This window comes from Rhinolophus sinicus, chromosome 4 (genome assembly GCF_057876585.1).
Source record: "Rhinolophus sinicus isolate RSI-liver-muscle chromosome 4, RSI-T2T, whole genome shotgun sequence".
Taxonomy (NCBI): domain Eukaryota; kingdom Metazoa; phylum Chordata; class Mammalia; order Chiroptera; family Rhinolophidae; genus Rhinolophus; species Rhinolophus sinicus.
The window spans coordinates 31,982,818-31,998,659 of NC_142504.1; the positions used below are offsets into that span (position 1 = coordinate 31,982,818).

At 34.4% G+C, this 15,842-nt stretch overlaps 1 protein-coding gene across 1 annotated transcript in view; it reads right to left on the reverse strand.

The window, feature by feature from the left end:
• Positions 1–3,033: 3,033 nt before the first annotated feature.
• CASD1 (CAS1 domain sialic acid O acetyltransferase 1) overlaps positions 3,034–15,842 on the reverse strand; it is a 48,259-nt gene continuing 35,450 nt past the window's right edge. Inside the window, exons 14-18 of the mRNA XM_019729718.3 lie at positions 14,299–14,400; positions 12,647–12,787; positions 9,939–10,016; positions 6,057–6,149; positions 3,034–4,493 (exon numbers count right to left, since the gene is read on the reverse strand). Coding sequence (XP_019585277.3) covers positions 4,227–4,493; positions 6,057–6,149; positions 9,939–10,016; positions 12,647–12,787; positions 14,299–14,400 — 681 coding nt within the window. The 3' untranslated portion in view covers positions 3,034–4,226. The remainder of the gene's footprint in view (positions 4,494–6,056; positions 6,150–9,938; positions 10,017–12,646; positions 12,788–14,298; positions 14,401–15,842) is intronic.

Consider the following 15,842-nt stretch of genomic DNA (forward strand, 5'->3'; position numbering starts at 1 on the left):
AGGAAACAAGACTGTGAAGAAATGGCTACTGAGAGGTAGGAGGAAAACAGGAAATGGTCAAGGCCACGAAGCAGAGTGAAGGAGGGTGGTTGGAAACGGAGGCAGTCAATCAACTGTGTCAAATATTGCTTATGTCAGGTAAGGTGAAGACTGAGAACTGATCATTGGATTAGCAATATGGAGGTGCTTGTTGATCTTAACAAGAGTAGTTCAGGTCCATATAAGAAGATAAATGAGGCAGTAGCTTTGGAAAGGCAAGAGATAAAGAATTTTGTTTTTAAGATGGGAGAAACAAAGCCAGAACTTCTCAGCTGACGATCAAGCCTCTCTATATCTACTTTGTGCACAGCACTTTATCCATGAGAAATGCCATCTTGACCCTGGGTTGCAATCTTACTGAAGGAATACTAGGTAATTAATGCTAGAATAGTTTAATAAAAGAGGATAATTAAAGTATTGGTTTCACAGAGAAGGTGGAGTTTAAATTGTACTGAAAAAGTAAGTTGAATTTACGTAGATGAAAGAGTGGGAACAAAGGGAAAGAACAGTATATGATATTTGAGGAACACCAAGATTGGCCTGGCTGGAATTCAGGCCAATCTTGTAGAGAGCTTTTACCCTCAGCTAAATTCTGGCTGTATTATAATACTTTGGCAATGAAGATTAAAAAGGGTTAAATAATCCATTGGTAGTAGCTCTAGAATTCAAAAATAAATTCTTGTTAATAGTTTGCGATTGATTATTTTTAGCAATTTTCATTACTAGAAAATTTGTTCACATGTTGTCTAAATAAAGACATTAGGTATTAGTGAAGTTAAAGCTAATACAACTAGCTGGATTTTAAAATATTACAATAACTTTCATGCATGAAAAATTTGCCCTACACATGAAGCACTTCTAGACAACCACAAATTTCCTTTTATAATGTAGATTATATCCCATTTTTATGCTCTGGAATGGTATTTTATAAATAAGAAATAAGATTTAAATAAAGTATTTCTAACTAATCTATTAGATATTTTATAGCTCATAATATCAACTGTTTTTTGAAAATAGTTTTTTATACTACTTTATGGACGTAACTTTTAAGTAAGTTTCTTTTAATATTTCTAATTCATATAAGAACCAGAAGAGATTTCATTAAAAGAAAAATATGGATTTAAAGCTTTCCAAATATGAGTGTCTTAAGAAGTTTTCACCAATCTTCACAATAACCCTAAATATAACCAAACTTAATATTTAGAATTTTTGAAATAATCAAGATCAATTCTGCAGGTAATTAACCAAGTTAATTATTTTTTTTCAATAAGGGAAGTTGTTAGATTGAATGATACGAAATTGCCATTTTTGTAGGTCAAAAATGAGAGCATATCAGGGATTTAATACTGTTCAACATAAAATTTCCAACTTGGTTCTCCCAAGGTTTCCTAGATTGGTAAAAGTCCAAATCTAAAGGAGGAGCATTCTCCTAAAAACTGCACACTTTTCGACAAACTGGCTTTTGTTGTCTGTTGTATGAAGGTTCTGCCCTAGGTTGTATGGTTTATTTATTTAGCCTTAATGGTTTACAATTTACTAAAAAAAACACACAAAAAAACACAAAAAAACCCAGACATGTTTATCATTTAAGTTAATTGCTTCCTATACTAACATCTGAAATAATAAAGCATTTGTGGAGGAAAAAACTCACCCATCTTTAAAATTTTAACTGGTCAACTTATCTTATAATGGAATGGTAGGGTGTGAATGTTACGTTATACTAGCACCTAAAGCAAATAATAGGATCTAGCATATAAATACAGTGGTTTTAGGTGACGGCTCTGACTTTTTAATGCTATATTGGTTATCCATAAAAATGGCAAAGTTTGGCAAAAGAAACAGGAAAGGATTGGGGTAGACCTGAGGCAAGCAAGTACTGTTTGGAGCCATATAGTACATTTCTCAACGTGACCTATATTACAGAAAATCGGAGTTTAGAACACCTCTGTGGTTTTTATCTTAATTTTAGCATATGTAAATATTTTGTTAAACATCTTTTTGAGTAATGTAGTTACTGACTCAGAACTGACTAGTTAACTGACTGACTAGTTACTGACTCAGTAACTAGTCAGTGTCTGAGTATATGCAGTAAAAAATTAAAACATACCATATATAGGTGCTATCATGGTGGTAACTTCTACCATAATAACCTCTTATCCATAAAAACTCATTAAGAAAATCAAATATAAACATAATTTTAATTACAAATGCATTATATCTTAACTATTTTATATAAAGTAGTGGGACATATTAAGAGCACGTGATGAAAAAACAGGATTTAACAGTTAAGTTTTAGGCTCGAGTTCATTAGGAGAGAAAACTTATATTTACTTGAGTATTGCTATTGGAGACATAAGTGCTTCCCAAAAACAAATACTGGTCATCTTTCTTTTTCAACTGTTTCATCGGGAAGAATCTTCTTCAGGTGATAAAACTTACAAGCTAAATTAAAATGCACTCTACTCATTGGCAAGCCACACCACAAGAATAATGTGATCACAGTACTTGGAAGTTTTTGATTTATAACTATACCATTCTCTACTTATAAGGCTGCAGTCTAGGAGGCAGAGCAATGAATCATTACAATTGTCTATCTGGGAAATGTCAAAAGATTAAGTAAGGGCAGAAGAAGAGAGAAAAGGAAAGAACACATTTCTGTCTGAGAAATATTCCTCAATTAATGGGAAGATAAGCTAGCACATAAATCCAGTGCTCAAGTAATAATAGTTAAATTTTAAAATCTTCACGTAAGACTACTAATAAACCATAATGCTTAAACTTCCTGGGCAGAAAGGCAGATTATCCTCCAAAGCTCTGATAACTTAATTATCCCTCTTCAACTATCACGGTCATCTACCTCTATCTACTGAGAGGTTGGAAAAGCAAATTTAAGCTGAAGAAATGAATTAAGACTTTTGAACCAATCACTAAAGGATTCAGTTCGTTTAAAAAAAGAACACATATAGTTTAATTGATAGTTTGCCAATACAAAAATAAGAATCCACAGAATGTTTATTCACTGTTTAAATTACTCCATATTTTCATATACCATGAACAGAAAATATATTTTATCCCACACATAGTAAGAGCAAACAAGTGCAATCTTTCAAACATTAAAAGTCATAAACAAATCTGTACAACAGATAAATAAATTTATACCTCTAACAGTTAGCTTGTACAAAACCAAACCAAACCCAAAACATATATTGCCCAAAGTCACCGGTTTACTTAAAATTCTACTGATGGTCATACATCTCAATCACAACAACTTGAATCATTACTAGACTGCACAAGTTTAGATTGATAAATATGCAAAAAACTAGGGGGAAATAATAAGAAATACCAAAATGGTTATAAAGAGCTTTCCAAACATTGGAAATAATATACAAAAATTAATTGGTCAGGGGAAAACATATTAAATGGATCCACAGGGTAACTGGTATTACACTGGTATAGCTCAAGGAAAGAAAACAGGTGAATGTTGGAATTGAAAAGAAAATTTGACCTTTTTATAAAGAGAAGCAACAACAACATGACAATGACAAAACCCTGTCATGGAGCCTAGAACAACTTTGTGAGACAAAGTGTACAAAGATTTAGGCTTGCATACCTGAACACCACAGTTAGAAAAACAATCATGGCAGAACACATATAACATCAGAACAAGAACACATAAATTAAAGGCATACTGTTTATCATTCCGCATCATTGCACATATAATAAGAAAACAATACTGCAGTCATTCTTCAGTAAGAAAGTTTTCAGTGAAGTAGGAAGTTCCATGATGAATATAGGTGTAGACAATCTTATTACCACAAATTTAGTAAATATCAAAACAGTGTGACACTAAGCTAATTAAATTATCTATAATTTTTATTGGAAAGGTAATTATTTCCCTGCTTTCATATGTTAACTTAAAGTCATTTATAAATGGAAATGCAGATCCAGTAGAAAAGACGTTTCACATGCAGTCCTATACAATGCACTCTGCTTCATCAACTGTTTTCAGTATTTCACATTGGATATGTACATTTCCAATATATACAACCACAAATGTTCAACCAACGTCACTGAGCTGTCCTCTCACCACAAATTTTTATTTACACATTGAGTTGTATCTTCAGGTAGATGTTTTTCTCCTCCAGGCAGATACAAAGTTAGCTTGAAGAGTTTAAGTTTTTTAGAACTTAATGTCTTGATTTATCTTGAATGGATGATAAAATGAGGAGTCCACAAAAAAATGCAGCTATACATGCCAACCTTTTCAACAGAGATGAGTTATCTTTAGGAATAAAAATCTGTGCAAGATCATTAGTGATCTGAGAAATTTCATGTGCCACACAAACAAATATGAAAGTGCTGACAATGATGTTAAGCATAGGGTTTCCAGGTATGAGCACCAAGACCCCCCTCGTGTCTGCTGCCAGCCATATGTGGTATTGGCAAATGAAGAGCTAGGAGGAAAAATATTCAAAGTTAGATGTATGTACAGAGGGTTCATGAATATATAACAGTTTTTCCTACTCTAAACATTTGGTAGCATTAAGTACATTAGCAGGCTTTTCCCAAACCATTAAATTCTTATTATATGCCTGGCCCTGAATAGTCTACTGCACCCTGCTCTCCAGAACTCCACCTTGCTGAAGCACTGCTTCAAAGTCCTCAAGAGATGAACCATAGGGACCTTCTAATTTTACAAACATTTCTTTGCACAACGTAGAAGACAGCTGATAGAATGTTATCTGGACTCTAGTATTCAGACACCAAATAAAGAATGATTGTGTGTGTGTGTGTGTATGTCTGTGTGTGTGTGTATCTAGTACACGTATGTGTATACTATATGTAACTACAAATATGTATATATTTTAAATATATTTATGTATGCATATATATGAGTGGGAAATGGCATGGAGTTTAAGACGTCCTCATGTGTGCTATGCATGGCCAGACAAATGTCTTGAAATATATGTGCATGTTTCTAAAGTGTATTTCAAGTTTTATGTGAATTACATATTAGATGACACAACTATTTCTTTTTATTGTGATTCCAAACATGATTCTTTCATCACATTGCTTCAAAATATCAGAGTAGAAATATGCTTAAAGCTACTTCAACAAATATGAGGATTATGACACTTATATATTTGTAATAGATATACTAAATTCATTCAATTAAAGTTGATAAAAACCTCTCATGCTTCAAATATTAAGGGACTGGCAAAATAAATATTCTTTTGTACACACAAAAACGTGGTAAGTCATTCATGATCAAGAATTTAAAATTCTATACAATCTCTCTATATAAATGATCCTTAAAAAAACAGAACATTTTTTCAAGAACTCAGAAATTTACTTTCCCTGTTTTAAAGACAACTTAAGTCTTATACTCTAAAATGCATCTTTTAAATAAAGCTTATGTTCTAAAATATATCTTTTATGACTACAACATGAATTCTACTGTTTTAAAATAGTCTATTTCAAATAAAGCTCAGCATATTCAGAATGCATTTCAAAACCTACTTTAAACGGATTTTGTAGATAATTTCATATTAGGTATTACATTAAAAATGTGATAAGTTTTAAATTTTCCCCCAAATTTCTAATCATAAGGGTGAATTTTTATTATGATAAGTTAAGCATCAATAAATAACCTAAATTCCAGTAATGTAATATTATGGAGATGAAAACAAATCAAAATCCTCTCAGCTTGATTTCATTTATATCTATTTCATTTTTTTCTCTCCTAATATCAGCACCTTGGTTGTGCTTATAAGCCTAAGACAATATAAAGGATACTGTGAAAGTCATCTATGTATAGTCATTTAAATAAGACTTTAAAAACATTCTACAATACTGCTTTTGTAAAGTACTAAGTTTTTTTCCCTATAATTCCATAAATAATACAGCTCTGATTTTAAAAAGTATGTTAGATTCACACTCACACACACACACACACACACGCAAACATGCATGTAACACTTGGCTGTGTAAATAGAGCAAAATATTAATGCACCAACCTCTAATGAAATTTTTCCAAACCAAGCAAAAAATGAACTGTAAACTGAACGGGCATATCCAGGAATATTCCTTATTAGGATAAAAGCTAAAATCTAAAGAAAAAACACAAAGGCAAATATCAATAATCTGTTTATTAAGAGCATTTTACTTTCTGTCAAGTCATAACTTTATTCTTTATGTTCTTGAGCTTGATACATATGTAATTTTTTTCAATGATAAAGTATTAGCAAGTCATTTTTTCTAGAGGCTATCCAAACCGTGTTTCTGAACCTGTGCTCTATATACTGCGTAACAGTGCAGATACTATATAGTACATAGCTGAACAGTTTTATGTATATTGGAAAAAATATAAAGCCACTTTGAGGCCCTTTGTATAGAAGGAGATATCATATTTATGTGATATGGCCTATTTATTAGGTCAATTTATAAAATCCCATGATACAATTTTGCTTCTTACAAAAAGTATCTGTGTGGTTTGCAGCCCCCCACCCCCATTACTCTCTCTAAAATCTTTCTTCCACTGACAGCCATGTAAATAAAGGAAATGGCATGACTTTTAAGATGTCTTCATGCTTGCTCTGCATTGTCAGCCCAATGATGTTTTAAACTACATTCACATGTAATATATTTTCCCTCTGGCTCTTTTCTCCCCAGAGAGAATCTCCACCCTTTGGGCTCCTGGCCTTCATCCCTCTCCCCAGTAGTTTTGCACCAGGTGGGACAATCTTGAATTCCCTGAACTTCCAATTCAGTGACACATCCAGTAACCAGTCTATCAAGGAAAGAACTCTCTTGAGAATCCATTCTCTTCATAAAGAAGAAAGAAATTGTAAAGAAAAAAAGTTTCCATTTTCATAAACACCTTTCAAAAACCTTCTCTCATAAAAGAAATTGAAAATTTATTTACACTTCAGAGAAAAACCACATGTTGAACGTTGATCACTGTAGGCATTTTGTCAAAGGATCTAGGAAGAGGTCTTTGAAACACACAAAAAATGAAGAAATAGGAAATATGTGGAGAATTCTGTCACTGGGAAAAAGGACCCCACATGAATTCAGGTATTTAGGTATAATTTAGTTGAGTGATTCTCATGAGCAATAGTATCAAAGAGACCCAAGTTTGATTTTAATTTAGCCTTTGCCTTTCATTAGTTGTGGGACTTACAGTAAGGTACTTTACTACTTTAAGTGTGTTTCCTCATCTATACAAACGGGGATAAAATTTATTTTGAAAGGTTAATGTGAAAGTTAAAACATATATGAGGCACTTTTTTTTTTTTTAAGGAGGGCGCAGCTCACAGTGGCCCATGCAGGGATTAAACCGGCAAACTTGGTGTCATTAGCACCACGCTCTAAGCAACTGAGCTAACCAGCCACCCCCCTGAGGTACTTTTTATAGCATATGTTGTGAGTCATTTAAAGAAACATATCAGGTAATTAATAGTATAAGTGATATAACATAAATGGCAAAAATCATAAAGGTGAAACTTAAATAGAGTCCTTACACATAAAACCATTTAATGAGTTATTATAATTAAAATGTTGTTTAAACTGTAAATGCTAGAAAGAAAATGCTAGAAAGATACATATATGTACAAACCACCAGTCTGAGCATCAGGAAAGCCGAGAATAGTCCTAAGCATATCACATTCCTTCTTTCTTTCTGTTGTCTACCAAGTCCCAATGTGTATTTATTTCGTTAGCATATTCAAGTCTTGTGTTTTGTCATACACTTAGTGAACAATATGATTAGGGAAATAGAAAACCAAAGAAATAATAACCAAGGAGAACACAACTGAGGTTTGGTGAATCATTCTTATTAGCTTGATATAGAAATAATAATAACGCTTAAAATTTGTTCAGCATTTGTAACTTGCTGAGTACTGAGCTAAGCACTTAATATATATCATTTATGGTTAATCACCTGTATGCTGTTCTACAGTTAATCCCTTCTGGAAATTTCTATCAAAATTGATAGTCAAACCAAAAAATTAGGATTCAGGGATTAATGCCTAAGACTGCTGGGTCAGGCTGGGAAAATACTTTCTAACAGGACCTTAGGAATCTTGTACGTATTTAAAATCTTAAATAAGTCCACTCAGATAAGTACTCTAAGAATACATAATCATATATACATATATTTATATAATCATAATGTCTTATTCACACACACACACATACCCCACACCTAGATCTTCTGTTGACATCTGAAAATAAGAATGAAAGGTAATAGGGTTGTAACCTATAATATTTGGGGCTACCTGGTTGCTCTCCAACTTTTACAATGGGGGACAAGTACCCTTGCAAAAAACAGCAAGCCAATACAATTAGTATTTGCTCAAGTTTGTGTTCCCAGTCCACTATTTTACTCTGCAGTGGAACAGCTGAGGCCCTCACACACAAAAAGTAACTAAGGAAATATGAGTATGTGGAGGGCAGTGATTGGGAGGGAATGTTACTATAATTCTGTGTGCAGCCACTCTCTCCCTTAGCTCTCCTGACATTGCTCTGTATTGGTACACTGAGAGGGGTAACATCTCCCATCATGTGAGTTACAGAAATGGTATCAGATACAATATGGAAAGAGTTATGGGTAAGCACTAGTATTGTCTGTAAAAGTCATGAAAATGTTATATGAATACAGTCTCTTTAAAATTTCATTACCGACTGTATTTGCAGAGTCTAACACAGGCTTGTTGCTACTGATTATACAGAGATTTAAGAGGAATAAAATAGTCCTGCATTGAAGAGAACGTAAGACCTCTCTTCGTAAGCGAAGAGCCTCTAGAAATTCTCCCTTCTCCTCTTTGTTGGGCTACTCATTCTTCAGGCTTCGGCTTAGACACTCGGTTCTCCAACAACCTTGCTGTGATATCAAGATGGGTTAGGAAGAAGTCCCATGTGTTTCCAGAGAGCCCTGTACTTCACCATCACTGCACTAACCAGGATGCACTGTGATTGCCTGCAACCATAAGTATCTCTGCAAAACATAATCCTCTAGCCTCCGCCCACCTTCCAGTCACTACCACACACGTCTCTAGACACAGGCTCTCTGAGTTCCAGCCCCAATGGCCACAGATAAGCTCTCTGAATGTGCGTGCTCCTTTACACCACAGGACTTATGTTCTTGCTGCCTGCTATGCCTCCATCCCTCCATTCTCAGATTAATTTTCTCAGGGAAATCATCCCTGACCCCAACCACCCTCACTCCGAACTCCAACTAGGTCAAATCCCCTCATGATATTCTCTTATGGCATCACGTACTTGTATTTATAATTACAAGGCAATTTTATGATTATTATCTGTAATATAAGAATGTAGGCGCAAAAAGGGTAGGAACTATGACTGATTTGGTTACCACTGTATCCTTCAGCATATCATCTAGTGCATACCAGGTCTCAAATATTTGGTAAATGAATAAAAAAATGTAAAAAAATTCATCAATGTTAAATGAATGAATGTTTATTGATCCATATTTTATATTAGACTATAAGTTCTGTGAGGGCAGGAGCTCTATCTTGTTTAACATTGAACCTCTTCCATGTAGCATGGTACTTAACACATAGATCATTGATGACTATGATCAATTAAATAAATAAATAAATTTGAATAAATACATGAAGAAAAGCAAATATGAAAGTAGAATTAACATTTTCTAAATGCCTAATAAGTGACAGATACTGATGATTTCCATACATTTAATATCACAATCCTTAAAAAAAGATTTTAATATCCCTGTTACAACAGAGGAAGGTAGGGCTTAGAAACATTAATTAATATACTTACATTTTATAAAATTTGATTTCAAATTTCTGTTCCACCAGAGATTGCATTCTATCAAGAATTAAGAAGAAAACATTTCTCTAAGTCAAGATAATTACCTGTACCACAGAAACAGATGGGTGGAGTTCGTTGCACTCTGCTTTGTTTTTACAACTGCTAGCCCAGATGGAATAGGTCTAAAACAAAAATAAATATATGAATCAGTTCACAAAAACAATTATGCCTTAAAGAGGTAGCATTCTCAGAAAATTTTAAACAGTTTTATTAATTAATAACATTATACTTCATCATATTTAAAAAACTTTAGCCAAAACTTCCCCAAGGTTGGCTCATTACTTGTTTTGGTGTTTCAACTGCCCAAACATAAGAAAGCAGCAGAAGGGGCATAGGTCTTTGCTTTCCTGGACATAGTGACCATAAGGCAGGGATAGCTCTACATGCCGAACACCTTGTTATAACTTTTAAAATTCCTATTTCACTAAGCTTTTAGTTCTTTTCCATACTTCTAATAACTTGTATATGTATTCAGTTCAGATTTATGTTCAATTTAGAAAATATAGAGAAAAATAATTTTTAAAGATTTTATTTATTAAAAATAATTGATTAGTTTCTGGTCAAGATGGCAGAGTAAGTAAATGCTGTGCTCACCTCCTCTGACAACCACTTCAAAATTACAACTGAACTACAGAATAAGCATCATTGAGAATCCCCTGAAGTCTAGCTAAACAGAAGCCCTACAACTAAGGACATACAGAAGAAGCCATGTTAAGACTGGTAGGAGGGGCAGAGATGCGAAACAGGCTGGTCCCACACCCATGTCTGACTACTAAAAATCCAGAGGGATATCTTGGCTGCAGCAGTTGCCCCTAAGAAGCGAGGGGTCCCAGCCCCACACCAGGTTCCCCAGCCCAGGGTTCCAGTGCAGGGAAAAGAAGTCCCCATAACTTCCGGTTGTGAAAACCAATAAGGATTGTAGCTGAATGAGAGGGAGGGCAGCTGGAGTCCCAGAAGGTCCTCCTACAGGGCCCACGCACAGATTTACTCACTAATGGACTCTCTTACTCTGAGCTCAGCACTGGGGTAGCAGCTTGAAAAGCACCAGGGACATACAGGGAGGAACTGAATTGTCTGGCTTCAGGAAAAGGGCTGGAGGGGCAGTTTTCTTCCAGTCAGAAGTGATGGCAGAAGCCACTGTTCCTTTGTTCAGCTCTTCCCCCACCCAGCTGCACGCACAGGTGGGCGCCATATCTGATTTCCGTCAACCTAGCTAACACTGTTCTCCTCATCCCACCCAATCTGTGGGCCCACCCAAACTGCTTCCAGTGTTTTTACCATACAAACAACCTGCCTTGGCTCATGCTGTGGACTTTTCTAAAATCTCTCAAAGATTCACAAACCCCAAACAAGCAGTATCTGGCCTCGGGTTGTCCTGTACCTCTTGCAAAGCAGCCTCAAGCCTGGCACTAGCAGCAGCCAGCCTCAGTTCACAGCTTAGCCTCTCCCAGGTACCTCCAAGCCCAGCACAAATGGCAGCCATCTACACATCACTTTGTAGCTCATACCAAGTGGCCCAAGGCAGGGCACAGGCAGCGGCTGACCTTGGCCTGCACCAGAGCCACTCCCAGAGGCCCTAGAACTAACACACCCAGTGGGCAGACTCAGCAGGCACCAGAGTCCCGCTAAAACAAATCCTTCTCTATAGGGTCAGGCCCTGCACAGCACGTCCTCCACTGCAGTCACAGCCAGTCCTCACAATCAGTCATCCTGAGGGTTAATCCTGCCCACTGCTGTGCCAAAAGCATCAAGTCTCAACTATAACACGAGGTCACACACAATGCATACAAGGGACACACCTGGAGCAACAGCTCAAGTCAACAGGGAGACTAGGTAAGAAAACAAGACCCTTACATATGCCGCCTACAAGAGACTTCAGATTGAAAGACACACATGGACTGAAAGTAAAGGGATGGAAAAAGATACTTCATGAAAATGGAAACAGAAAAAAAAGTTGGGGTAGCCATATTTATACCAGACAAAACAGACTTTAAAACAAAGGCTGTAACAAGAGACAAAGAAAGACCCAGTAATTCCACTTCTGGGTATTTAGCTGAAGAAACCCAAAACAATACTTTGAAAAGACATATGCATCCATCTGTTCACTGCAGTATTATTTACAACAGCCAAGATATAGAAGCAACCTAATTATCCATCAATAGACGACTGGATAAAGAAGAGATGGTATATATTTTCAATGGACTATTACTCAGCGATAAAAGAAGAATGAAACTTTGCCTTCTGCAACATGGATGGATGTAGAGGCAAATGTGCTGAGGGAAAAGAAAACAAATACCATATGATTTTACTTATATGTGGAATCGAAAAAACAAAATAAACAAACAAACAAAAGAGGAACAAACCCATAGATACAGAGGATAGTCTGATGATTGCCAGAAGGGAGAAGCATTGGGGGATAGGTGAAAAAGGGGAGGGAATTAAGAAGTATAAATGGGTAGTTACAAAATAGTTAATGGGGATGTGAAACACAGTATAGGGAACATAGTCAATAATACTGTAATAACTATATATGGTGCCAGATGCGTACTGGATTTATCAGGGTGATCATAAGTTACATAAATGTATAATCACTATATTGTACACCTGAAACTAATATAATATTGTAGGCCAACTGTAATTGAAAAATAAAATATTATTAAAAAAATAAATGATTAAATTCCTATCTCTTAAAGTTAATTTTCTATGCAATTTAGGATGTTGGAAAATTAGAAGATTACATTTTGAAACTTACCAAGAAAGAAACTACTGAAATAAACAACAGAACATTTGAAATTTTGTTTGAAAAAAGAGGTTCACCCTTTCCTTCAGAAAGTACTTGACGCTTCTGTAAAGCCAGATAAATGAAAGCAAATAACATTCCATGAAAGACTACCTGAAAAATAAGAGAGAAAATTTGTTTTAAACAGCTACTATCCAATAAATAGCAAAAAAAAAACCCAACAACTGGTAAATGAGAAAAATATGTATAAAAGTGAGTCGGTTAGGAGGTTAAAGATTCAGAGTTTCTAGGGCTTAAACTTCAAGAGTAAAATTTCAAGTGATGAAACAAAGCCCATGATTGTTACAAACTATCAGCAATAGATGAGCAAACATCTCTCCTAACAATATGAGATAAGCTGGTTCATTTGAGCAGTTTCAGCAGCAAGTGAAGAAATAAAGACAATTTAAAAGTAATAAAAAAAACTATTCTGAAGACACATAATAACATTTAAATGTACTCAACCAAGACAAAACATTTTATATTGGTACTTTCAATCAAATCAAACAACAGTAACACCACCAAGATCACACTTTTAAAAAGAGGATATGCACATAATAAGAGTGAAAAAAACATGGCAGATCAGAACGCACAGAAGCTTTCTTTTTTAAATAAAGACTTAACGTGCACTACCATGTCATAGTAGACTGCTCTAATGAGAAAGTTGAAAATTTAAAATTATTTGATGTCAAGACTTCAACGAAGCTTTTTATTCATATGTGGCTTTGAAACACAATACAGTTCAGTGGAAAGTGCATAGGCATTGGAAGCCAGAAATGGCGCAGAATAGGCATTAAGGAAATATTTGTAGCATAGGGAATAAAATCAATAACGTGGTAATAACACTGTATAGAGCTAGGTGGGTACGGCTGAATAACTATGATGTACACCTGAAACTAATATAATATTGTATGTCAGCTGTGTTTTAATAAAAGAAAAACATCTTTTTTAAAGAAGTAAATGGGAACGTATTACTATTAAAAAAAAATAAAGAAAACATTTTGTTAAGTGAAAGATGGAAGGAAAAGGGAAAGGGGGGGCGGGTAATACATTTATTGTCTATTATTTTCCAAAGGCTAGATGTTTTATATATGTTGGCCAACTGAATCTTAACTATCCTTCAAGATTAAATTCATGGCATCATCCATGACACTGCTCTCTCTTCTCTGCACACTTCTACCTCCAAATGCATAGTGCAAAGTTCAGCACCCGATTGTAAATCGTAATCTTGGTTTTAAGCTAGATTATAAGGCTTAGAAGCCTGGAGGTAAGTTGGCTTTCCCTAATATACCCCTCACAACACCAACACTAGAGCATATATTGGGTCTCAATAAATATTGTGTTGAATGGTTGAAGCATATACATGAAGAATCACCTATAAGTCAAAATTATGACTCACACAAAGGCCACTTTATAGACAACATTTTTACAGTACTTTCCTGCTGATATACATATATTGCATACCCTTTCTCTGCTATAAAAATAGGAGGGAGGCAGGACTGTTCTGGTTTATGAAATCAACATGTTTCCTTATTCTAAAACTAAATGAAAATAGATTTAAGATTTCCAAATAATTTTAAAAAGTATAATTAGAAATGGCAAAAGATCACAAGGTAAATACATACGTAACGGTCTAACCTCCATCTGAACCACCATTCATATACATTCCCTTTCAGTTCAAAACATTTGGACAATGGCCAAAGAGAAAAGATCTTCTCAAATGCACCCTGAGAAAAGGAATCCAGAAAATAAATTATGATAGTACTAGTCAAGACTTGCTTTGCAATTCATTATACATTGTAGTTTTCTAAAGTTACGATTATATAAGCATCACTCACAATTTTCAGATTCTATTTATTTCATTTATCACTTCATTTGGAAAAAATTATTTTACTAATGGCTAATAAAGACGACTTAAAACTTTTTTGTTAACTTAAACTTTCACTGCACACGAAAGGCTACTGAGACTGAAAAATCTTTCAAAAGCTGGTAATTGGACAATTATTCCATTAAAATTTTTAAATCTAGTATACAAAACAGCTATTTACTGATGAAACACAAAAATACAAAAAGGCTTCAGCCAATATGGTATCAATAACCTACAGAATGATGGTGATGGTTAAAATATAGCTTTTCTTTCTCTAAACGTCCTTAATATTCTATAATTAACTATTTGAGTTAAAAGAATTCTCTGAATTTAGTCACCTTACTCAACCACACTCAAATGCCATTACTAGCTTTTGCAACAAAGTTTACAGTTTTATTCTGGTCAAATTAGTGAATTGTAACCTGACAGCCTGAAAAATCTGAAAATGAAGAGGCAGAAGTCTTGGGTACATGCCTGCACATTAATGAAGTCTTTCAAAGAATAGAACAAAAACCTCAATTTCCAGACTAAAGAATGCGACAAACTCTATTAAGAACAGCTCCATTGTTAGACCTAACGTTACAACATAAAAAAATGTAACATCACAATTTTTAAAAAGGCTAATAAAAATCAAAGAAAAAATATGAAAGCAGTATTATATTTTAAGTAATGCTGAATCCTTATGTCAGAAGAACTTTATTATTTTAATGAAATGTAATATTCTCCTTTTAATGACAGAATTTAAAATGCTTATAGCTTATTAAAAATAGGTTCTATCTATGCTCCAGAATATTAAGGATGATTTTTGACAAGATTTGCAATATAAAGTACTTACATATCATATATATATACACACACACAAAATATAGAAATATTTGATTATATATATATAAGACACAAGACCTTATATATCACATATATATGATGTATTTATAATTTACAACTATTTCTGATTAAAAATTTGTTTCTAATGTGATCATTAAATAAGTATTTACTGAGCACCCATTTTGTGAAAGACACTGGCTATACTGGGCTATGTACATTTTCTCTTTCCCAGTGGTCAACACTCATCCAAAACAGCGGAAACCTTCTTGGTCCCACTCTTGAACCTCTGATCCAATTTCCTTTCTCTCTCTCAGTTGTACCAGAGTGTTGGGAACTTTAACGAATGACTGTTAAGTAGCTGTTGTAATTACCTGGCACTTCTTCATATATTTGCCTATTGTTTCCTTATTATTTTATATATCTCCTGCAAAAACCCTTGGAGGTCAGGCAGAAATATAAATGCTTTATTTCTTAGTA